The sequence below is a fragment of the Thalassophryne amazonica genome, unplaced genomic scaffold (genome assembly GCF_902500255.1).
Source record: "Thalassophryne amazonica unplaced genomic scaffold, fThaAma1.1, whole genome shotgun sequence".
Taxonomy (NCBI): Eukaryota; Metazoa; Chordata; class Actinopteri; order Batrachoidiformes; family Batrachoididae; genus Thalassophryne; species Thalassophryne amazonica.
This window is the reverse complement of record NW_022986302.1, coordinates 5,200-30,933: the sequence shown is the minus strand read 5'-3', so window position 1 is coordinate 30,933 and position 25,734 is coordinate 5,200. Positions and strand designations below refer to the sequence as shown.

Here is a 25,734-nt window from a genome sequence, read left to right as displayed (position 1 = left end):
TACTTTTTGAGCAAAGCCGATAGAGTCTAATAATAGATTAAATGCAGTGTTGAGGCTGTCATTCTCAGCATCTGTGTGGATGTTAAAATCGCCCACTATAATTTTCTTATCTGAGCTAAGCACTAAGTCAGACAAAAGGTCTGAAAATTCACAGAGAAACTCACAGTAACGACCAGGTGGACGATAGATAATAACAAATAAAACTGGTTTTTGGGACTTCCAATTTGGATGGACAAGACTAAGAGTCAAGCTTTCAAATGAATTAAAGCTCTGTCTGGGTTTTTGATTAATTAATAAGCTGGAATGGAAGATTGCTGCTAATCCTCCGCCACGGCCCGTGCTACGAGCATTCTGACAGTTAGTGTGACTCGGGGGTGTTGACTCATTTAAACTAACATATTCATAGCCATTCACATAGCCAACTAATAAAGATAGATTGATCATATTTAAGATCGAAGCATTAAATAATGGTAGGGCTTCCTTGAGCAGCCTGGTAGGAATGGACCAGACTCTGTCTTTGACTCAGTGGCAGAAGATGATCTTTAGCTTTGTCTCTTTGGACTATTTGACATGTCGGCTGCATCATAAGGACCATGTTTTCAAAAAGACTTGGGAACCTTTTCTGAAATATGCTGGACTTGAGGTTTCAGCTATTATGCACAGAGCAATTTCATTTTAAATTGGGAGTATCTGTATTTGTTAGGTGAACAGGCCAATGTTCATGTTCTTTCTGTTTCCCTTCTATTGTGTTGTTTTATTCTCTTTAAAATAAAACCAATAAATATATATGGAAAAAAACAGTTATTTCTACCTGGTTCTTAAATGTAATTTACTGCCTCTTACCAAGAACCAAACCACTGTATTCCTCATTTTGAGTTTATTAAAGGTCACGTTGGAAACCGGGCCTGTGACCCTCACAGTGTCCATCTTGTGAAAGGCCCAGAAAATAGGTCATACAACACTTTAACAGAATGTGGGTGTTAACAGTGGGTGTGGTTTAGTCTCACATTTCTAATGTTACTGGCTCTCGCCAACAGGGGGAGCTCTCCCTGTGTCTGAAACTTGGACACGTTGGAAGTGAAACTTAACTTATATTTCTCAGAAGCTAACATACGAGGTCTGTTAGAAAACTATCCGACCTTTTTATTTTTTTAATAAACTATATGGATTTGAATCGTGCGCTTGCATCAGCCAAGCTTGAACCTTCGTGCGCATGCGTGAGTTTTTTCACGCCTGTTGGTTGCGTCATTCGCCTGTGGGCAGGCTTTGAGTGAGCACTGGTCCACCCCTCTCGTTGGATTTTCATTGTCAGGGAAATGGCTGAGCGGGTGGAGCAGCGCTGAATCAAATTTTTTCAGAAACTGTGAGAGACAGCGAGGTGTAAACCATTCAGAAGATTCAGACGGCTTTCGGTGAGGATACTCTGCGCGTCACACAGATTAAGGAGCATTACAACCGGATTAAAGTCGGCCCACAGCGGCGGAGGGCGCGCCTCACTCCAAGCGGCCATCGACAGGCTGAAACGAGCAGATCATTTCCAAAGTGAAGGCTGTGTTGATCCGGGACGTCGTCTGACTACCAGAGAAATTGTGGAAGAGGTGGACATCAGCACTTTTGCAGCACATTCCATTGTTACAGGAGATTTTGTAATGAAAGACGTGCAGAGGAATTTGCACGTCGGGACGGAGCCGCAATGGCACACAACAAAAAACACGTCCGTGTTGGAAGTCTCACAGGACAAGTTGTGACATGCCCAGCTGTTACACAATTTCTCAGATACTCACTTGACTGAAAAGCCACCGAAAGCCGTCTGAATCTTCCAAATGGTTTCCAACACAGACGTGCTTTTTGTTCTGCGCCATTGCAGCTCCGTCCCGACGCGCAAATTCCTCCACACGTCTTTCATTACAAAATCTCCTGTAACAGTGGAATGTGCCGCAAAAGTGCTGATGTCCACCTCTTCTGCAATTTCTCTGGTAGTCAGACAACGTCCCGGATCAACACAGCCTTCACTTTGGAAATGATCTGCTCGTTTCAGCCTGTCGATGGCGGCTCGGAGCGCAGCGCGCCCTCCGCTGCTGTGGGCCGTCTTTAATCCGGTTGTAATGGTCCTTAATCTGTGTGACGCCCAGAGTATCCTCACCGAAAGTCGTCTGAATCTTCCGAATGGTTTCCACCTGGCTGTCTCTCAGTTTCTGGAAACATTTTGATGCAGTAAAGCGGCAGTCGATCAGCCAATTTCCTGACAATGAAAATCCATCGAGGGGGGTGGACCAGTGCTCACTCAAAGCCTGCCCACAGGTGAATGACGCAACCGACAGGCGTGAAAAAACTCACGCATGCGCACAAAGGTTCAAGCTTGGCTGATGCAATCACACATGATTCAAATCCATATAGTTTATTAAAAAAAATAAAAAGGTCGGATAGTTTTCTAACAGACCTCGTAAAATAAGGAATTAGCACAGATATGATCTAACAGATACCTAATTTTAGCTTAATTCGGGCTGAACTCTAACTTGACTCGGCAGAGAGCGGAGCAGGGTTAGGAGCAGTGTTAGGAGCAGGGTTAGGAGCAGGGTTAGGAGCAGGGTTAGGAGCAGCGTTAGGAGCAGCGTTTGGAGCAGGGTTTGGAGCAGCGTTTGGAGCAGGGTTAGGAGCAGGGTTAGGAGCAGCGTTAGGAGCAGTGTTTGGAGCAGCATTAGGAGCAGGGTTAGGAGCAGTGTTTGGAGCAGCGTTAGGAGCAGGGTTAGGAGCAGCGTTAGGAGCAGGGTTAGGAGCAGCGTTAGGAGCAGTGTTTGGAGCAGGGTTAGGAGCAGCGTTAGGAGCAGCGTTTGGAGCAGGGTTTGGAGCAGCGTTAGGAGCAGCGTTTGGAGCAGCGTTTGGAGCAGCGTTTGGAGCAGCGTTAGGAGCAGCGTTAGGAGCAGGGTTTGGAGCAGCGTTTGGAGCAGTGTTTGGAGCAGCGTTTGGAGCAGGGTTTGGAGCAGGGTTAGGAGCAGTGTTTGGAGCAGCATTTGGAGCAGGGTTTGGAGCAGCGTTAGGAGCAGCGTTTGGAGCAGGGTTTGGAGCAGCGTTAGGAGCAGTGTTTGGAGCAGCGTTTGGAGCAGCGTTAGGAGCAGCGTTAGGAGCAGGGTTTGGAGCAGCGTTAGGAGCAGGGTTAGGAGCAGCGTTAGGAGCAGTGTTTGGAGCAGCGTTTGGAGCAGGGTTAGGAGCAGCGTTAGGAGCAGCGTTTGGAGCAGGGTTTGGAGCAGCGTTTGGAGCAGCGTTTGGAGCAGGGTTTGGAGCAGCATTAGGAGCAGCGTTAGGAGCAGCGTTTGGAGCAGCGTTTGTAGCAGGGTTTGGAGCAGCGTTAGGAGCAAGGTTAGGAGCAGCGTTAGGAGCAGTGTTTGGAGCAGCGTTAGGAGCAGCGTTAGGAGCAGCGTTAGGAGCAGCGTTTGGAGCAGGGTTTGGAGCAGCGTTTGGAGCAGCGTTTGGAGCAGCGTTAGGAGCAGCGTTAGGAGCAGCGTTAGGAGCAGCGTTTGGAGCAGCGTTTGGAGCAGCGTTTGGAGCAGCGTTTGGAGCAGCGTTTGGAGCAGCGTTTGGAGCAGGGTTTGGAGCAGGGTTAGGAGCAGTGTTAGGAGCAGTGTTTGGAGCAGCGTTAGGAGCAGGGTTAGGAGCAGCGTTAGGAGCAGTGTTTGGAGCAGGGTTAGGAGCAGGGTTAGGAGCAGCGTTTGGAGCAGGGTTTGGAGCAGCGTTTGGAGCAGGGTTTGGAGCAGCGTTAGGAGCAGCGTTTGGAGCAGGGTTTGGAGCAGCGTTTGGAGCAGCGTTTGGAGCAGGGTTTGGAGCAGGGTTTGGAGCAGCGTTAGGAGCAGCGTTTGGAGCAGGGTTTGGAGCAGCGTTAGGAGCAGCGTTTGGAGCAGCGTTAGGAGCAGCGTTTGGAGCAGCGTTTGGAGCAGGGTTTGGAGCAGCGTTAGGAGCAGCGTTAGGAGCAGCGTTAGGAGCAGCGTTTGGAGCAGCGTTTGGAGCAGGGTTTGGAGCAGGGTTTGGAGCAGCGTTAGGAGCAGTGTTTGGAGCAGCGTTTGGAGCAGGGTTAGGAGCAGCGTTAGGAGCAGCGTTAGGAGCAGGGTTAGGAGCAGCGTTAGGAGCAGCGTTTGGAGCAGGGTTTGGAGCAGCGTTTGGAGCAGGGTTTGGAGCAGCGTTAGGAGCAGCGTTTGGAGAAGTGTTTGGAGCAGTGTTTGGAGCAGCGTTAGGAGCAGCATTTGGAGCAGCGTTTGGAGCAGTGTTAGGAGCAGTGTTAGGAGCAGTGTTTGGAGCAGGGTTAGGAGCAGCGTTAGGAGCAGCGTTTGGAGCAGGGTTTGGAGCAGCGTTAGGAGCAGCGTTTGGAGCAGGGTTTGGAGCAGCGTTTGGAGCAGGGTTTGGAGCAGCGTTAGGAGCAGCGTTTGGAGAAGTGTTTGGAGCAGTGTTTGGAGCAGCGTTAGGAGCAGCGTTTGGAGCAGGGTTAGGAGCAGTGTTAGGAGCAGTGTTTGGAGCAGGGTTAGGAGCAGCGTTAGGAGCAGCGTTTGGAGCAGGGTTTGGAGCAGCGTTAGGAGCAGCGTTTGGAGCAGTGTTTGGAGCAGCGTTAGGAGCAGCGTTAGGAGCAGCGTTAGGAGCAGCGTTAGGAGCAGTGTTTGGAGCAGGGTTTGGAGCAGGGTTTGGAGCAGCGTTAGGAGCAGCGTTAGGAGCAGCGTTTGAAGCAGTGTTTGGAGCAGCGTTTGGAGCAGTGTTAGCAGCAGCGTTTGGAGCAGCGTTTGGAGCAGCGTTTGGAGCAGTGTTTGGAGCAGCGTTTGGAGCAGTGTTAGCAGCAGCGTTTGGAGCAGCGTTAGGAGCAGCGTTTGGAGCAGCGTTTGGAGCAGCGTTAGGAGCAGCGTTTGGAGCAGCGTTTGGAGTAGGGTTTGGAGCAGCGTTAGGAGTAGGGTTTGGAGCAGCGTTAGGAGTAGGGTTTGGAGCAGCGTTTGGAGCAGCGTTAGGAGCAGCGTTTGGAGCAGCGTTTGGAGCACGGTTAGGAGCAGCGTTTGGAGCAGCGTTAGGAGCAGCGTTAGGAGCCGCGTTTAGAGCACCGTTAGGAGCAGTGTTAGGAGCAGCGTTTGAAGCAGTGTTTGGAGCAGCGTTTGGAGCAGTGTTAGCAGCAGCGTTTGGAGCAGCGTTTGGAGCAGTGTTTGGAGCAGCGTTTGGAGCAGTGTTTGGAGCAGTGTTAGCAGCAGCGTTTGAAGCAGTGTTTGGAGCAGCGTTTGGAGCAGTGTTTGGAGCAGCGTTAGGAGCAGCGTTAGGAGCAGGGTTTGGAGCAGCGTTTGGAGCAGCGTTTGAAGCAGCGTTTGGAGCAGCGTTAGGAGCAGCGTTAGGAGCAGCGTTTGGAGCATTGAAATTTTTTAATGGCTTTGAGAGGGGTTAAGAAGAGGACTTTCTGCTTCTGAAAAGCAGCGAAGCAGAGAACCAAGGAAGCAGCGGGTCAGAGCCGGGTCTGGAATCAACGTAGAGAAATGATAATTTTCCCGACAAACACCCTCAAAAACGATTCTTGAAAAGAACCAGTTTTCGATACCCATCCCTAGTTGGTATCATGACCCAAGCACAGGGTCACCTCTCTGAGTCTGGTCTGCTTGAGGTTTCTTCCTCAAATCATCAGAGGGAGTTTTTTCTTACCACTGTCACCTGTGTTCTTGCTCTGGGGTTAGTAAGGTCAGACCTTACTGTGTGAAGCACTTTTGTTGTGATTTGGTGCTATATAAATTAAATAAACTGAAATTAATATATATCCTCTATTCATGTGAGATCTCCTCTATTTTTTAATTTAATTTAATTTATTTTTTTGAAATTGAGACAAACAAAAAGTTACACAAAAACCCTACAGAGGATAAACATAGCAGGACAAAATCAACCTAATAAAAAACAGGTTAATATCCTCTGCTGTAGCTCCAGGAAGTGTTCAACATTTCCTGTTTCACTGTGGACTCAAACTTTGGCACTTCCTGTTTCACTGTGGACTCAAACTTTGGCACTTCCTGTTTCACTGTGGACTCAAACTTTGGCACTTCCTGTTTTACTGGACTCAAACTTTGGCACTTCCTGTTTTACTGTGGACTCAAACTTTGGCACTTCCTGTTTTACTGTGGACTCAAACTTTGGCACTTCCTGTTTCACTGTGGACTCAAACTTTGGCACTTCCTGTTTCACTGTCAACTTGCTTTTGAATTCCCAGAAGATTCCACAAGATCTCGTCTATTGTTAATCCAGGAAGTGTTCAACATTTCTTGTTTCACTGTGGACTCAAACTTTGGCACTTCCTGTTTCACTGTGGACTCAAACTTTGGCACTTCCTGTTTCACTGTGGACTCAAACTTTGGCACTTCCTGTTTCGGTGTCAACTTGCTTTTGAATTCCCAGAAGATTCCATGAGATCTCGTCTATTGTTAATCCAGGAAGTGTTCAACATTTCTTGTTTCACTGTGGACTCAAACTTTGGCACTTCCTGTTTCACTGTGGACTCAAACCTTGGCACTTCCTGTTTCAGTGTCAACTTGCTTTTGAATTCCCAGAAGATTCCATGAGATCTCGTCTATTGTTAATCCAGAAAGTGTTCAACATTTCTTGTTTCACTGTGGACTCAAACTTTGGCCCTTCCTGTTTCAGTGTCAACTTGCTTTTGAATTCCCAGAAGATTCCATGATATCTCGTCTATTGTTAATCCAGGAAGTGTTCAACATTTCTTGTTTCACTGTGGACTCAAACTTTGGTACTTCCTGTTTCAGTGTGGACTTAAACTTTGGCACTTCCTGTTTCAGTGTGGACTCAAACTTTGGCACTTCCTGTTTCAGTGTCAACTTGCTTTTGAATTCCCAGAAGATTCCATGAGATCTCGTCTATTGTTAATCCAGGAAGTGTTCAACATTTCTTGTTTCACTGTGGACTCAAACTTTGGTACTTCCTGTTTCACTGTGGACTCAAACTTTGGCACTTCCTGTTTCACTGTGGACTCAAACTTTGGCACTTCCTGTTTCAGTGTCAACTTGCTTTTGAATTCCCAGAAGATTCCATGAGATCTCATCTATTGTTAATCCAGGAAGTGTTCAACATTTCTTGTTTCACTGTGGACTCAAACTTTGGCCCTTCCTGTTTCACTGTGGACTCAAACTTTGGCACTTCCTGTTTCAGTGTCAACTTGCTTTTGAATTCCCAGAAGATTCCATGAGATCTCGTCTATTGTTAATCCAGGAAGTGTTCAACATTTCTTGTTTCACTGTGGACTCAAACTTTGGCCCTTCCTGTTTCACTGTGGACTCAAACTTTGGCACTTCCTGTTTCAGTGTCAACTTGCTTTTGAATTCCCAGAAGATTCCATGATATCTCGTCTATTGTTAATCCAGGAAGTGTTCAACATTTCTTGTTTCACTGTGGACTCAAACTTTGGCACTTCCTGTTTTACTGTGGACTCAAACTTTGGCACTTCCTGTTTCAGTGTGGACTTAAACTTTGGCACTTCCTGTTTCACTGTGGACCCAAACTTTGGCACTTCCTGTTTCACTGTGGACCCAAACTTTGGCACTTCCTGTTTCAGTGTCAACTTGCTTTTGAATTCTCAGAAGATTCCATGAGATCTCGTCTATTGTTAATCCAGGAAGTGTTCAACATTTCTTGTTTCACTGTGGACTCAAACTTTGGTACTTCCTGTTTCAGTGTGGACTTAAACTTTGGCACTTCCTGTTTCAGTGTGGACTTAAACTTTGGCACTTCCTGTTTCACTGTGGACTCAAACTTTGGCACTTCCTGTTTCACTGTGGACTCAAACTTTGGCACTTCCTGTTTCAGTGTCAACTTGCTTTTGAATTCCCAGAAGATTCCATGAGATCTCGTCTATTGTTAATCCAGGAAGTGTTCAACATTTCTTGTTTCACTGTGGACTCAAACTTTGGTACTTCCTGTTTCACTGTGGACTCAAACTTTGGCACTTCCTGTTTCACTGTGGACTCAAACTTTGGCACTTCCTGTTTCAGTGTCAACTTGCTTTTGAATTCCCAGAAGATTCCATGAGATCTCGTCTATTGTTAATCCAGGAAGTGTTCAACATTTCTTGTTTCACTGTGGACTCAAACTTTGGCCCTTCCTGTTTCACTGTGGACTCAAACTTTGGCACTTCCTGTTTCAGTGTCAACTTGCTTTTGAATTCCCAGAAGATTCCATGAGATCTCGTCTATTGTTAATCCAGGAAGTGTTCAACATTTCTTGTTTCACTGTGGACTCAAACTTTGGCCCTTCCTGTTTCACTGTGGACTCAAACTTTGGCACTTCCTGTTTCAGTGTCAACTTGCTTTTGAATTCCCAGAAGATTCCATGATATCTCGTCTATTGTTAATCCAGGAAGTGTTCAACATTTCTTGTTTCACTGTGGACTCAAACTTTGGCACTTCCTGTTTTACTGTGGACTCAAACTTTGGCACTTCCTGTTTCAGTGTGGACTTAAACTTTGGCACTTCCTGTTTCACTGTGGACCCAAACTTTGGCACTTCCTGTTTCACTGTGGACCCAAACTTTGGCACTTCCTGTTTCAGTGTCAACTTGCTTTTGAATTCTCAGAAGATTCCATGAGATCTCGTCTATTGTTAATCCAGGAAGTGTTCAACATTTCTTGTTTCACTGTGGACTCAAACTTTGGTACTTCCTGTTTCAGTGTGGACTTAAACTTTGGCACTTCCTGTTTCAGTGTGGACTTAAACTTTGGCACTTCCTGTTTCAGTGTGGACTCAAACTTTGGCACTTCCTGTTTCACTGTGGACTCAAACTTTGGCACTTCCTGTTTCAGTGTCAACTTGCTTTTGAATTCCCAGAAGATTCCATGAGATCTCGTCTATTGTTAATCCTGGAAGTGTTCAACATTTCTTGTTTCACTGTGGACTCAAACTTTGGCACTTCCTGTTTCACTGTGGACTCAAACTTTGGCACTTCCTGTTTCACTGTGGACTCAAACTTTGGCACTTCCTGTTTCACTGTGGACTCAAACTTTGGCACTTCCTGTTTCAGTGTCAACTTGCTTTTGAATTCCCAGAAGATTCCATGAGATCTCGTCTATTGTTAATCCAGGAAGTGTTCAACATTTCTTGTTTCACTGTGGACTCAAACTTTGGCCCTTCCTGTTTCACTGTGGACTCAAACTTTGGCACTTCCTGTTTCAGTGTCAACTTGCTTTTGAATTCCCAGAAGATTCCATGATATCTCGTCTATTGTTAATCCAGGAAGTGTTCAACATTTCTTGTTTCACTGTGGACTCAAACTTTGGCACTTCCTGTTTCACTATGGACTCAAACTTTGGCACTTCCTGTTTCACTGTGGACTCAAACTTTGGCACTTCCTGTTTTACTGTGGACTCAAACTTTGGCCCTTCCTGTTTCACTGTGGACTCAAACTTTGGCACTTCCTGTTTCAGTGTCAACTTGCTTTTGAATTCCCAGAAGATTCCATGATATCTCGTCTATTGTTAATCCAGGAAGTGTTCAACATTTCTTGTTTCACTGTGGACTCAAACTTTGGCACTTCCTGTTTTACTGTGGACTCAAACTTTGGCACTTCCTGTTTCAGTGTGGACTTAAACTTTGGCACTTCCTGTTTCACTGTGGACCCAAACTTTGGCACTTCCTGTTTCACTGTGGACCCAAACTTTGGCACTTCCTGTTTCAGTGTCAACTTGCTTTTGAATTCTCAGAAGATTCCATGAGATCTCGTCTATTGTTAATCCAGGAAGTGTTCAACATTTCTTGTTTCACTGTGGACTCAAACTTTGGTACTTCCTGTTTCAGTGTGGACTTAAACTTTGGCACTTCCTGTTTCAGTGTGGACTTAAACTTTGGCACTTCCTGTTTCAGTGTGGACTCAAACTTTGGCACTTCCTGTTTCACTGTGGACTCAAACTTTGGCACTTCCTGTTTCAGTGTCAACTTGCTTTTGAATTCCCAGAAGATTCCATGAGATCTCGTCTATTGTTAATCCAGGAAGTGTTCAACATTTCTTGTTTCACTGTGGACTCAAACTTTGGTACTTCCTGTTTCACTGTGGACTCAAACTTTGGCACTTCCTGTTTCACTGTGGACTCAAACTTTGGCACTTCCTGTTTCAGTGTCAACTTGCTTTTGAATTCCCAGAAGATTCCATGAGATCTCATCTATTGTTAATCCAGGAAGTGTTCAACATTTCTTGTTTCACTGTGGACTCAAACTTTGGCCCTTCCTGTTTCACTGTGGACTCAAACTTTGGCACTTCCTGTTTCAGTGTCAACTTGCTTTTGAATTCCCAGAAGATTCCATGAGATCTCGTCTATTGTTAATCCAGGAAGTGTTCAACATTTCTTGTTTCACTGTGGACTCAAACTTTGGCCCTTCCTGTTTCACTGTGGACTCAAACTTTGGCACTTCCTGTTTCAGTGTCAACTTGCTTTTGAATTCCCAGAAGATTCCATGATATCTCGTCTATTGTTAATCCAGGAAGTGTTCAACATTTCTTGTTTCACTGTGGACTCAAACTTTGGCACTTCCTGTTTTACTGTGGACTCAAACTTTGGCACTTCCTGTTTCAGTGTGGACTTAAACTTTGGCACTTCCTGTTTCACTGTGGACCCAAACTTTGGCACTTCCTGTTTCACTGTGGACCCAAACTTTGGCACTTCCTGTTTCAGTGTCAACTTGCTTTTGAATTCTCAGAAGATTCCATGAGATCTCGTCTATTGTTAATCCAGGAAGTGTTCAACATTTCTTGTTTCACTGTGGACTCAAACTTTGGTACTTCCTGTTTCAGTGTGGACTTAAACTTTGGCACTTCCTGTTTCAGTGTGGACTTAAACTTTGGCACTTCCTGTTTCAGTGTGGACTCAAACTTTGGCACTTCCTGTTTCACTGTGGACTCAAACTTTGGCACTTCCTGTTTCAGTGTCAACTTGCTTTTGAATTCCCAGAAGATTCCATGAGATCTCGTCTATTGTTAATCCAGGAAGTGTTCAACATTTCTTGTTTCACTGTGGACTCAAACTTTGGCACTTCCTGTTTCACTGTGGACTCAAACTTTGGCACTTCCTGTTTCACTGTGGACTCAAACTTTGGCACTTCCTGTTTCACTGTGGACTCAAACTTTGGCACTTCCTGTTTCAGTGTCAACTTGCTTTTGAATTCCCAGAAGATTCCATGAGATCTCGTCTATTGTTAATCCAGGAAGTGTTCAACATTTCTTGTTTCACTGTGGACTCAAACTTTGGCCCTTCCTGTTTCACTGTGGACTCAAACTTTGGCACTTCCTGTTTCAGTGTCAACTTGCTTTTGAATTCCCAGAAGATTCCATGATATCTCGTCTATTGTTAATCCAGGAAGTGTTCAACATTTCTTGTTTCACTGTGGACTCAAACTTTGGCACTTCCTGTTTCACTGTGGACTCAAACTTTGGCACTTCCTGTTTCACTGTGGACTCAAACTTTGGCACTTCCTGTTTCAGTGTGGAATTAAACTTTGGCACTTCCTGTTTCACTGTGGACCCAAACTTTGGCACTTCCTGTTTCACTGTGGACCCAAACTTTAGCACTTCCTGTTTCAGTGTCAACTTGCTTTTGAATTCTCAGAAGATTCCATGAGATCTCGTCTATTGTTAATCCAGGAAGTGTTCAACATTTCTTGTTTCACTGTGGACTCAAACTTTGGTACTTCCTGTTTCAGTGTGGACTTAAACTTTGGCACTTCCTATTTCAGTGTGGACTCAAACTTTGGCACTTCCTGTTTCACTGTGGACTCAAACTTTGGCACTTCCTGTTTCAGTGTCAACTTGCTTTTGAATTCCCAGAAGATTCCATGAGATCTCGTCTATTGTTAATCCAGGAAGTGTTCAACATTTCTTGTTTCACTGTGGACTCAAACTTTGGTACTTCCTGTTTCAGTGTGGACTTAAACTTTGGTACTTCCTGTTTCAGTGTGGACTTAAACTTTGGCACTTCCTGTTTCAGTGTGGACTCAAACTTTGGCACTTCCTGTTTCAGTGTGGACTCAAACTTTGGCACTTCCTGTTTCACTGTGGACTCAAACTTTGGCACTTCCTGTTTCAGTGTCAACTTGCTTTTGAATTCCCAGAAGATTCCATGAGATCTCGTCTATTGTTAATCCAGGAAGTGTTCAACATTTCTTGTTTCACTGTGGACTCAAACTTTGGTACTTCCTGTTTCACTGTGGACTCAAACTTTGGTACTTCCTGTTTCAGTGTGGACTTAAACTTTGGCACTTCCTGTTTGGGACTCAGTGTACCATGAGTGAGCTTCGCGTTGCTTCACTCGTATAACGTTTGAAATAGAGAAATTGTCCAAACAATAGTTGACATTTAGAAAAGCATTCAAGACATTACAGTTTTTCATGATTGCTTACACACTAAAATTAAAACGTTTCTACAACAGGGCAGCACAGTCTGGTTTGAACCCGTGTGACATCGCGGGATTTTACCTCATCCAGGGACAGCCGGCACAAGCACGGCACAGACTAATCCCTGAGCACAAACCATTCAGGGTTGAGATTTGTGTGTGTGACATGTGTGCGTGACATGTGTGTGTGTGACGTGTGTGTGTGTGAGATTTGTGCACCTTGAGGTGGTCATAGGGACAGTGGACATCAGGATGGTCCTCTACATCAAAGGTGGGGTCAAACTGGAGGCGGAGTCTGAAGCCTGACTCCACCTCAATGCGATACAGACACTCGGAGCTTTTCGGATACGGGTGAGGAAAGTCGATGCTGCTCAGCACACCGGAGCGTTCTCGAAACACATCGCTGCTGCACTCCACTAAAAAACAAAAAAAAAAACAGTATTGTTACATTTTGTCTCTTCACGTCAGACACGATGATTTTTATATTTTGTTGAATTTAACTCAGCAACAGCAACAAGCACAGAGACACTGCAGGCTATAACAGGTAGGTGGCGCAATTACGGCATAAACAAACACAGCGACTCCAGTTGCAGCAGCTACCACACACTCACATCGCCTCAATTCAGAAAATGGACTGTTTCAAGTTTAGTGCACATAAACAATGTCAAATGTATATGTATATATGTAATATGTGCCATTATACGGTAAACAAGTAATAATTGTGGATTAATTGCTGTTTGTCTGTGGAAATGTGAGTGTGGACATAATCTCATTCTGCCATGACTGGGTGTGACATGGCACAGAAAGTGGTAGGACACACAATGCAGACTCACAGGCTGAAGCGTGGAGGTAAAAATGGGCTTTATCAAAAAAACAGGCAATGGTTCGGTACACAAGCAGGGGTCAGGTTCACGGCGTGGCGGAGATCGAGTCAAACAAGCAAGGTCAAAAAACGAGGCAAACAGACTGTGACAAAGAAGGCGAGGATGTGACACACGATCGACAAACTAGCAGGGAAGTGAGGGACTGTGAGAGCTTAAATACAAAGGGAGGAATCAGGGCGTGATGGTTGTGGGTGTGGGGAAGGTTCTGGAAGGGGAGTGGCCAGACAAGACAGGTGGGTGTGACAGACAAAACAACTAAGCGCCAGTGACACACCCACAACCGACAGAGATAAAAAGAACTGAAAATCACAAACTGATGTGCTCCTGTGTCAGGACCCAAAAAATAAAAAGGCAGGGACTTAACTAAGACAGAACTCACCCTGTGGCTAAAGAATAAAGGGAAATGCATATAAGTACAAGGACGCCGTGGGTGCTGAATGGGCCGAATCCCGACACGTTGTTGTTGCACTTGTAATGACAATGACAATAAATCTCATCCATCCATCATCCATCCACACAGTCGCTTTCTTCATGAGGCATTAATGCAACAACACATTTCAATGTGACCTTTGACCCCTATGACCTCAACCTTTACCAACCTTTACCCATTAAGGGGAATTTTAAGGGCTGTGAACCTTCTTCCACATACTGAGTTTAGTAAGAACTGGCAGGAGGACCTGGGATTAGGAGCTCAGAGACTCTATGAGGTCTGTCCAGAAAGTAACCGACCTTTTTATTTTGTTCAAAAACTATATGGATTTGAATCACGTGTGATTACATCACACAAGCTTAAACCTTCGTGTGCATGCGTGAGTTTTTCCACGCCTGTCGGTTGCGTCATTCGCCTGTGGGCAGGCTTTGAGTGAGCACTGGTCCACCCCCCTCATCGGATTTCTTTTGTCTGAGAACTTGCTGAGAGACTGCCGCTTTGCTCCATGAAATTTTTTTCAGAAACTGTTAGAGACAGGCAGTTGGAAACCATTCGATAGATTCAGTTGGATATCAGTGAAGATTCTGTCGGCGTCACATGGATTAAGTTGTGTTAAAACCTTTTTAAAGATGGCCCACAACGGCGGAGGGCGCGCAGCGCACCGAGCGGCCATTGACAGGCTGGATCGACCAGATCATTTCTAAACTGAACACTGTGTTGATCCGGGACATCATGTGACTACCACAGAAATGGCAACAGAGCTGGACATAGCACTTTTGCAGCACATTCCACTGTTACAGGAGATTTTGTAATGAAAGACATGCGGAGGATTTTGCGCGTCGGCATGGAGCCGCTCATGGCGCGCAGCAAAAAAAACACCTCCGTGTTGGAAACCATTCAGAAGATTCAGACGGCTTTCGATGGCTTTTCAGTTGAGTGAGTATCTGAGAAATTGTGTAACAGCTGGACATGCCACAACATGTCCTGTGAGACTTCCAACACGGAGGTGTTTTTTTTGTTGCGCACGAGTGGCTCCATGCCGATGCGCGAAATCCTCTGCACGTCTTTCATTACAAAATCTCCTGTAACAGTGGAATGTGCTGCAAAAGTGCTGATGTCCAGCTATGTTGCCATTTCTGTGGTAGTCACATGATGTCCCGGATCAATACAGCGTTCAGTTTAGAAATGATCTGGTCGATCCAGCCTGTCGATCAGCGCTCGGAGTGCGCCGCGCTCTCAGCCGCTGTGGGCCATCTTTAAACCAGCTGGAGCACTCAATCTGTGTAATCCCCATAAAATCGTCCCTGAAAGCCATCTGAATTTTCCAAATGGTGTCCACCTGGAGGTTTCTCACAGTTTCTGGAAAAAATTGATGCAGCAAAGCTCCAAATCATTCAGACATTTTATTCGCAATAAAAATCCGACAAGAGGGGTGGAGCAGTGCTCACTCAAAGCCTGCTCACAGGCGAATGACGCAACCGACAGGCGTGAAAAAACTCACGCATGCGCACAAAGATTCAAGCTTGGCTGATGTAATCACACGTGATTCAAATCCATATGGTTTTTGCAAAAAATAAAAAGGTCCAATACTTTTTGGAAAGACCTCGTACTTACAAACTTCCCAAATACGAGGTCTGTGAGAAATGTATCGTACCTTTTTATTTTTTTCAAAAACTATATGGATTTGATTCATATACTCAACAAAAATATAAACACAACACTTTTGGTTTTGCTCCCATTTTGTATGAGATGAACTCGAAGATCTAAAACTTTTTCCACATACACAATATCACCATTTCCCTCAAATATTGTTCACAAACCAGTCTAAATCTGTGATAGTGAGCACTTCTCCTATGCTGAGATAATCCATCCCACCTCACAGGTGTGCCATATCAAGATGCTGATTAGACACCATGATTAGTGCACAGGTGTGCCTTAGACTGCCCACAATAAAAGGCCACTCTGAAAGGTGCAGTTTTGTTTTATTGGGGGGATACCAGTCAGTAGCTGGTGTGACCACCATTTGCCTCATGCAGTGCAACACATCTCCTTCGCATCATCCATGAAGAGAACACCTCTCCAACGTGCCAAACGCCAGCGAATGTGAGCATTTGCCCACTCAAGTCAGTTACGACGAAGAACTGGAGTCAGGTCGAGACCCTAATGAGGACGACGAGCATGCAGATGAGCTTCCCTGAGACGGTTTCTGACAGTTTGTGCAGAAATTCTTTGGTTATGCAAACCGATTGTTTCAGCAGCTGTCCGAGTGGCTGGTCTCAGATGATCTTGGAGGTGAACATGCTGGATGTGGAGGTCCTGGGCTGGTGTGGTTACACGTGGTCTGCGGTTGTGAGGCTGATTGGATGTACTGCCAAATTCTCTGAAACGCCTTTGGAGACGGCTTATGGTAGAGAAATGAACATTCAATACACGAGCAACATCTCTGGTTGACATTCCTGCTGTCAGCATGCCAATTGCACGCTCCCTCAAATCTTGCGACATCTGTGGCATTGTGCTGTGTGATAAAACTGCACCTTTCAGAGTGGCCTTTTATTGTGGGCAGTCTAAGGCTGTGAGGTGGGATGGATTATCTCAGCAAAGGAGAAGTGCTCACTATCACAGATTTAGACTGGTTTGTGAACAATATTTGAGGGAAATGGTGATATTGTGTATGTGGAAAAAGTTTTAGACATTTGAGTTCATCTCATACAAAATGGGAGCAAAACCAAAAGTGTTGTGTTTATATTTTTGTTGAGTGTATGTTTTTACGTCAGCCAAGCTTGAACCTTCGTGCGCATGCGTGAGTTTTTTTCACGCCTGTCGGTGACGTCATTCGCCTGTGGGCAGGCTTTGAGTGAGCACTGCTCCACCCCTCTCGTCGTCGTTTCATTGTCAGAAAATGGCGGAATGATTTGGGCTTTTTTTTCCATCAGAATTTTTTCAGAAACTGTTAAGAGACAAGCAGCTGGAAACCATTCGAAAAATTTATCTGGCTTTCGGTGAAAATTTTACGGGCTTCACAGAGAATAAGGAGTGTTACTACAGCTTTAAGGACGGCCCCAATGGCGCACGGCATGCCGCGCTCCGAGCCGCCATCGAGAGGCAGAAACCACCATATCATTTCTAAACGGATCGCTGTGTGGAGCCGGGACCATCGTGTGCAATTTCTCTGGTTATCACAAGAGCTGGACATCAACCATTTTCCGGCAGATTTCACTTTTAACAAGAGATTTTGTCATGGAAAGACCGATTCGCTGATGAAGCGAGACAAAGGAACACCTCCATTTCGGAGTGTCAGAGGACAAGTTGGGACATGTCCAGCTCTCCACAATTTCTCTTATACTCACTCGACTGGTAAGCACTGAAAGCCGAGATAGACATGTCCCAACTTGTCCTCTAACACTGCGAAATGGAGGTGTTCCTTTGTCTCGCTATCGACCGAATTACCTACAGAAAAATAAACCGTGCAAACGATGGAATTGGATTAGAACGGGAATAACCCCGTCAAAAATATCTGTTTGACTCTATTTTTGACCGTATATCCCAGCATGAACGTCCAACACATCATCAGACACAACAGGGTCATTCCCTACTTTCAGCACCTGTCACGCCTTCAGTCACACTTTGCTCCATTTTGTCTTGACGTCAGTGACTTGGTCTGTAAATAAAGACTCCTTTCTGAGAGCAATAACTGGGTTAGATGTCAGTACTTTTTATACCAAAGTAACTTGCTTTGATAACTTATTGTTAAATCTGTAATGTGGGAGTTTGCGCGTTTACTGACGTTCATGCACAAAATGTTTGTTTGGTTTTAACGTCACCACTGAACTCGAACAGGCTTAAAACCAATCAAAAGGAACTGATTCATGTTTTTCATCCAGATTTTAATGTTCAATGGACAGGAGTCACATGATGGACACTTGGAAAATGGCTGCACCCATTTTTATCAACAAATAGAGTATAATTTGTCAGCATTAAACAACAAGAAAAACAGAAGAAATACTAAGGTGATCGCCGGCCACTACCCCTAAGCTTCACTAAAATACCCAGAATTTAGGTAAAGTTGAGGCAGCAGCACGCTCAGTTTACTAATAAAATGAATTTAAAAGGGTAAAAAGCATAGTAACATACTATACCAGTATGCTGCCATACAAAAGGGAAAATAAGTGCGTCTTAAGTCTGGACTTGAAAGTCTCCACAGAATCTGACTGTTTTATTGATGCAGGGAGATCATTCCACAGAACAGGGACACAATAAGAGAAAGCTCTGTGACCTGCAGACTTCTTATTCACCTTAGGAACACAAAGTAGTCCTGCACCCTGAGAACACAGAGCCCAGGCCGGTACGTAAGGTTTAATTAAGTCAGCTCGGTAGGGAGGTGCCAGTCCATGAATAATTTTATAGACTAGTAACAGAACCTTAAAATCTGATCTCACTGGGACAGGAAGCCAGTGAAGAGACGCCAAAATGGGTGTAATGTGGTCAAACTTTCTGCTTCGTGTCAAAAGTCTGGCAGCAGCATTTTGAACCAACTGGAGACCCCTAATGATGGACTGCGGTAAACCAGAAAATAGAACATTGCAGTAGTCCAATCTAGAAGAGATAAACTCATGGATCGGGGTCTCAGCATCAGCCATAGACAGGATGGGACGAATCTTCACTATATTTCACAGGTGGAAGAAAACAGTCCTAGTAATATTTCCTATGTGGAGGTCAAAGGACAATGTAGGATCAAAAATTACCCCAAGGTTCCTCACTTTGTCAGTGTGATGTATGACACACGAGCCTAAACTAAGCATTAACTGGTCAAATCGATGTCTGTCAGGTTCCAACCCCGGGGTGGGGTCGGTTCTTATTTCCCCTTTCCACAGCTCAATTTTCTCATCATTAGTTTTGTTCTGAGTTCATCATTTATTTTATGTTCTGTATTCTGTAGTCTCTGGTTTTGTTTTCTGTTTATTTTTGTATTTTCTGTTTTTCATATTTTAGTCATTTCAGGTTTATTCAGTCATTGTTTCTGTCCAGTTATTTTTATTTCCATTGTGTTATGCATTCTGGTTTTTCTCCTGATTCCTGTATTGTAGTCTTTAGTTGTTTCAGTCCTCTTTTGTTCTTCATGTAGCTCATATGGTTATCTTGTGTTTTGTTTTCTGTGTTACAGTTCAACCAGTAATCTATAGGTTCTTGCTATGTTTATTATCTTTTAGACTTTAGCCATGTGTTTAGTTTGTTCCTTTATAGTTACTGATTTTGGTGACCATTTGTATTTCCTTCACATACACTCTTGCACCTGTCTGTTTCTTCTTTGTTTCCTCCATGTGTTCACTTGCACTCTTGCATGTGCTTGTTTCATCTTTGTCTCTGGTTTCCCTGTATGTTCACTTACTCTCTTGCACTTGTCTTTTCATCTTTGTCACAGTCTGCCTGAATCACTCCCTCACTCTCTTGCATCTCTTCCCTCCTCTTGGATTCACCTGACCACAACTTCCTTCGAGAACTTTCTTCCGCATGTGCACCTTGTTAACCTAATTACCCCACCTGTGTATTTAAGCCCTTCACTTTCTGCACTCCCCTGCCAGTTCATCACGATCTTTGTATCCACATTCCAGCCTTTGCTTCTGTCTTGTTTTTGCCTCAGTGTGTTATGACCTTGCTTTGTTTACCGGACCCAGTTTTTGCCTCAGCCTATGATACAGTATCTCACAGTGTTTTTGAACCCAGCCTGTCTCTCGACCACGTTTTTCCCTAACACTTGTCTGTACCTCTGCTTCGCTGCCTGCCTCCCCATGTACCGTATCCCTCCTTGTGAAAACGATAAAGATTATTTTCTACTTATAACACCTTGTCCTCGAGTCTGCATTTTATGCCCTCCCACATTCTGTGCCATGCATCCTCAAGCCTTCACAATACTGATGTCTCACTGGACCAAGAATCATCATTTCAGTCTTATCAGAGTTTAAAAGTACGAGGTTTCTAGACATCCAGCTTCTCACTGATGCAAGGCAATCTTCTAAGGATTTTATGTGGATGAGATTACCAGCAGTTATTTGCATGTATAACTGAGTATCATCAGCATAGCATTGAAAGGTAATCCCAAAACACCGCAATATGTGCCCAAGGGGTGCTATATAAAGTTAGAAAAGCAGGGGGCCTAAAACAGACCCCTGTGGAACCCCAAATTTCATGTCACTAAGGTTAGAGGTGGTGTTATTGTACAAAACACAGTGAGAAAGACTGGTCAAGTATGACGTCAGCCATGCAAGGGCACTCCCAGTAATCCCAAAATGATTCTTCAGCCTGTCAAGTAGAATATGATGATCCACTGTATCAAATGCAGCACTGAGATCTAACAGCAACAGAACCGTAGTGGTGTCTAAATCCATTGCAAGCAGAAGATCATTTACCACTTTAGTGAGAGCCGTCTCTGTGGAATGATATTTTCTAAAAGCAGACTGCAGTGGCTCAGAGAGATTATTCTCAGTAAGATAGTCCATGAGCTGCCGTGACACCACTTATTCCAGAATTTTAGAGCAAAATGATAGATTTGATATCGGCCTATAGTTTTTCAATACACTAGGGTCAAGATTAGGTTTCTTTGCAGCAGTGTCACACCATGCGTCAGGTGCAGCCTTTCCACTGAACTTTAATTTCTTTTTTCTTTTTTGCTCACTTCAGAGCACCACACAACTCTGTCCATCTTGCTGTCAGTTGGATTATCACATGGGATTTAATTTTTGCCTGGTTATTTGCAGCACAGAGCTGCCTGGTCAGAGGCCTTTCACCACAGGCTGTGGTTTGGATCCTCTACGCTGGAGGTGAGTTCCATGTTTAATAATGTTGTCATGGCCTGGTGATACAGTTCCACGTCACACTTCCTACAAAGTTTAGATGGTGAGCAGGTATATTACAGCAGTGAGATCCATTCAGCTATGTGCCTGATGTGCACTATGACGCATTACTGTGCATGAGACCACGGAGAGATGCAGCAGCACACATACTGCACACAATGAATGTGTGCCACATATATGTTATTACATATCAACATTTCCTTTGATCTCCCTGGCCGGGGTCCAGTGGAGGTGGACCAACGTGGTACAACATGCTGGCAGGCTTTGCTGTGACACCAACAGGTGCACCTCCAGCCACCAGTCTGTAAAGCTTCTGAAGTTCGCAAATGATACAACCCTCACCAGACTCAACTCTGATGGGGACGAGTCTGCCTACAGACGTAAGATCGATTAACTGGTGTAATGGTGCAGACAGAACAATCTGGAACTCAGTGCCCTCAAGGCAGTGGAGAAGGTTGTTGAGTTCAGTAAGAACCCAGTCTCAGCCAACTCCATCACCCTGTGTGACTCCCCAGTCCCCATTATGGGACTGGGTCAGCTCTCTCACCAAGAGAGTAAAACAAAGGATGAACTTTCTGTGGCAGCTGAGGAAGTTCAACCTGCCACAAACAATGATGGTGAACTTGTTGTGATGTCGTCCTTTTATAGGGTTTAATTGGCTTTTGTGTCTTGTCTGTCCTCTGTGTGTGCGTGCGTGCGTGTGTGTGTGTGTGTGTGTGTGAGAGAGAGCGTGCTGACCTCTATTCCTGCAAGTCCTGCTGAATCGTGAGTGTGTGTGTGTGTGTGTGTGTGTGTGTGTGGCTGTCCTCTGTCTCATATGGATGTGGGCATGTCCCCTGAGGTGAGTCTCCTGTCTGTGTCTCACGTGTCTGTTTTTATGTTTTCTCCCGTTCCTCCTCTTACTGTTCTGTTCTGTCTCAGGTTCCTCGCCTGTGGTTTTCCATTTGTTTAATTATTTCTGGTCAGGTCTTGATTGTGGTTTTCGAGTCCCTGTGTGTTCATTTGTAGTTGTTTTGATATTTCATGTGACTCTCAGTTTTTGTTCAGTTTTTCGTGAGTTCACTGGTTTTTCAGTCATTTCTGCATGTCATTTCTTGATGTGTTTTTATGAGGATGTCGCCCTCTTGTGTTTGGTTGGGATCCATGTCCTCACTGACTGCTGCTTTGCGAGGTCATTGTTTGTTGTTTGCTGTGTGTCACCAGAGTCTCCAGTTTTGTCCTGCTGTGGACAGTATTCAGTTTTTGTATGTGCACTTCTTTTTGTAGCAGTTCTTTGAGTTATCTTCTTCTCCTCTCACCTTGCCAGATCCTTCCTCCCTGAGTTCGGGTTGAACTGTATTTCTGTCGAAAACCTTCTCCACACTTGTTTTGTATTTTTGGAGTCCCTCACCCAGACTTGGATTGTGAGTTGTCTTTTTGTTATTTCCCTCCTCACCTGTGTTTGTTACATTTTTGCCTCACCTGTAAATATTAAAGCACCTTGGATCCCTCTCACCCAGGAAACAAACCTTTTGTTACCCTTCCCTCTGGCAGACGGCTGAGGTCCATCAGGACCAAAACCTCAAGACAAAAACAGCTTTTTCCATCCACAGCTTTACTTATGAATTAAACTAGAGACCTCATTTACCCTGCCCCCCAACCCCCACTCCCACAAAGTACAGACTGATCATCTCTGTACTGTTCATCTACAGGCCTGCACAGCCCCATTCCACTATATCTATTAGACAGTAAACTTAGTTTTGCCCATTTGTCTATTTGACTCCTTTACTAAGTTCTTCTTTGTCTTTCGCTGTTCCTGTTAGGGGTCGCCACAGCAGATCAATCGTTTCCATCTCTACCTCAACTCAGGGGATATGTTTTTGCACAGTTGCTTTTTTTTTTTTTCCTCCCCTTGACTTTGACCTGTGTTAATGCTTGTTGTGTATATGTGTGTCTTGAAATGTCCATGTGGGTATTATGTGTATTTTTGTAAGCTACTTGACACCTTAATTTCCCCCTGGGGATCAATAAAGTTACTCTACTCTACTGTCCTCTGTATCTTCCTCTGTCACACCAACCACCTGCATGTCCTCCCTCAGCACATCCATGAACCTCCTCTTTGTCCTCCCTCTTCTCCTCCTGCCTGGTGGCTCCATCCTCAGCATCCTTCTCCCTATATACCCTGGGTCTCTCCTCTGCACATGTCCAAACCATCTCAGTCTCATCTCTCTGACTTTGTCTCCAAACCGTCCCACCTGAGCTGTCCCTCTGATATGTTCATTCCTAATCTTGTCCATTCTTGTCACTCCCAAAGAGAATATCAACATCTTCAGCTCTGCCACCTCCAGCTCTGCCTCCTGTCTTTTTGTTAGTGCCACTGTCTCTAAACCGTACAACATAGCTGGTCTCACTACTGTTTTGTAAACTTTCTCCTTCACTCTTGCTGATATTCTTCGGTCACAAATCACTCCTGCCACCTTTCTCCACCCACTCCACCCTGCCTGCACTCTCTTCTTCACCTCTCTACCACACTCTCCATTACTTCTTACAGAAGTATTTTCTTTTATTATTGTTTATGCACCAATGACACCAGATCAAATTCCTTGTGTATGAGAACTTACTTGGCAATCAATTCTAATTCTGATTCTGAGGAAGACCTGGCAGGAGGACCTGAGAGGAGAACCTGAATGGAGGACCTGAGTGGAGGACCTGGGAGGAGGGCCTGGGTGGAGGACCTAGCAGGAAGACCCGAGAGGAGGAACTGAGAGGAAGTCCTCAGTGGAGGACCTGGGAGGTGCACCTGGCAGAAGGGTTGCACAGGAGGACCTGAAAGGAAGACCTCAGAGATGGACCTGGCAGGAAGACTTGAGAGGAGAACCTGAGAGGAAGATGTGGAAGGATCAGGGAACAAAAAAACCACCCCAGACATAAATGATGATATATTAGCAGTCCTGGCCCCGCCCCCTTGGTGCACCACCTCAGAAGCTCAGACTGAGCTGTGATCCAGTTTATTGATCACTGGGTCATTAGGTTTTGAACAGAAAACCAGCAGAGTGGAGGTTCTGCTACTGACCTCTGCTGTTACATCTGAGGGGTGTGTAAACACGCGTGATGGATTTATACACACATCTGACCTCTGACTCCAGATTCCAGCAGTCTGGTCCTGATGACAGGAGCCAGAACCAGACACAGAGACATGGTTTCAAACAGTCCTGGTGGAGCTGGGCTCAAACATGTCACCCTGTAGCCCCGCCCCCGATTCTCCCGCAATCTGCTGCAGCTAACGTCTCTCTCTCTGTGCAAACTCTTGTGTATCCGCTCCAGACTCACCTTTGCAGGTCCGGTTGTCAGTGTGCAGCAGGTAACCATAGCGACAGGAACAGTAGTATCCTCCAATGTAGTTGTGGCAGAAATGATCACAGAGCAGATCTTCATCACCGCTATCGGCGCACTCGTCCACATCTGCAGAGAGACAGAATTATTACAACCGCAAAAATACTCTCACTGCAGCGGTTAGCTATCGTCAACAAGATGGAGTTTATCAACACCCACTGCTTCACCCACCAGGGGGCAGCAGCACACATGAACCAGGTGGTCACATCACAGACTGGCTTAAGCCACCAGGGGCCAGCAGCACCACATGAACCAGGTGGTCACGTCACAGACTTTCTTCAGCCACCAGGGGCCAGCAGCACCACATGAACCAAGTGGTCACATCACAGACTGGCTTAAGCCACCAGGGGCCAGCAGCACCACATGAACCAAGTGGTCACATCACAGACTGGCTTAAGCCACCAGGGGCCAGCAGCACCACATGAACCAAGTGGTCACATCAGGCCAGTGATCACCAGCAGGGGGCAGCAACACCACATGAACCAGGTGGTCACATCACAGACCGGGTTAAGCCACCAGGGGCCAGCAGCACCACATGAACCAAGTGGTCACATTACAGACTGGCTTAAGCCACCAGGGGCCAGCAGCACCACATGAACCAAGTGGTCACGTCACAGACTGGCTTAAGCCACCAGGGGCCAGCAGCACCACATGAACCAGGTGGTCACGTCACAGACTTGCTTCAGCCACCAGGGGCCAGCAGCACCACATGAACCAGGTGGTCACGTCACAGACTTGCTTCAGCCACCAGGGGCCAGCAGCACCACATGAACCAAGTGGTCACATCACAGACTGGCTTAAGCCACCAGTGGCCAGCAGCACCACATGAACCAAGTGGTCACATCACAGACTGGCTTAAGCCACCAGGGGCCAGCAGCACCACATGAACCAAGTGGTCATATCACAGACTGGCTTAAGCCACCAGGGGCCAGCAGCACCACATGAACCAAGTGGTCATATTACAAACTGGCTTAAGCCACCAGGGGCCAGCAGCACCACATGAACCAAGTGGTCACATCACAGATTGGCTTACGCCATCAGGGGACAGCTGCACCACATGAACCAGTTGATCACATCAGGCCAGTGATCACCAGCAGGGGGCAGCAACACCACATGAACCAGGTGGTCACATCACAGACTGGCTTAAGCCACCAAGGGGCAGCAGCACCACATGAACCAGGTGGTCACTCCCCTCCCGGGGTCATGATGAGGCGTTTAGCAGGCTGACATCGTTAAATAGGTGACTGCTGCAATTTTGTAGACAGCAAGGCTTTAGCTTTATTAATAACTGGCCTTCTTTCTGGGGCCGCCGTGGCTTGCTGATGCCAGATGGCCCCCACCCTACTGGGGAAGGCGCCGCCACCTTGTCTGCAAACATAGATAGAGCTCTAAATGGTAAATGGTAAATGGACTGCATTTATATAACGCTTTTCCATCTGAATCAGACGCTCAAAGTGCTTTACAATTATGCCTCAAGGGTCCTTAGTGATTTTCCAGTCAGGTGGGAATTTGAACCCATGATCTTCTGGACTCAAGCCCAACACCTTAGCCACTAGACCATCACCTCCCCTCTACAGGGAGGGTAACATTAGGAATTTACAGCAGGCCACAGAGCAGGTGGTTAGAGACCCTGCAAGGCTTATGACAAATGTGGATGTGGAATCCATTAGCTTAGTCGGGAAACTAGTGCAGAAAATCCACTATGGTGATAGTGCAGTTTATCTGCCAGGGAGGGAAATTCAACAAGTTGAGACTGTGGCCTGCTTCCGTAGATGTGTCCATAAAAATCATGGAGGGATATGCTTTGCAAACTTA

At 45.6% G+C, this 25,734-nt stretch overlaps 1 protein-coding gene across 1 annotated transcript in view; it reads right to left on the bottom strand.

The window, feature by feature from the left end:
• masp1 (mannan-binding lectin serine peptidase 1) overlaps positions 1 to 23,995 on the bottom strand; it is a gene marked incomplete at its 5' end in the record, with an annotated part of 168,716 nt that extends 144,721 nt beyond the window's left edge. The window contains 2 exons of the mRNA XM_034165552.1: positions 12,605 to 12,801; positions 23,857 to 23,995. Coding sequence (XP_034021443.1) covers positions 12,605 to 12,801; positions 23,857 to 23,995 — 336 coding nt within the window. The remainder of the gene's footprint in view (positions 1 to 12,604; positions 12,802 to 23,856) is intronic.
• Between the last annotated feature and the right edge of the window lie 1,739 nt (positions 23,996 to 25,734).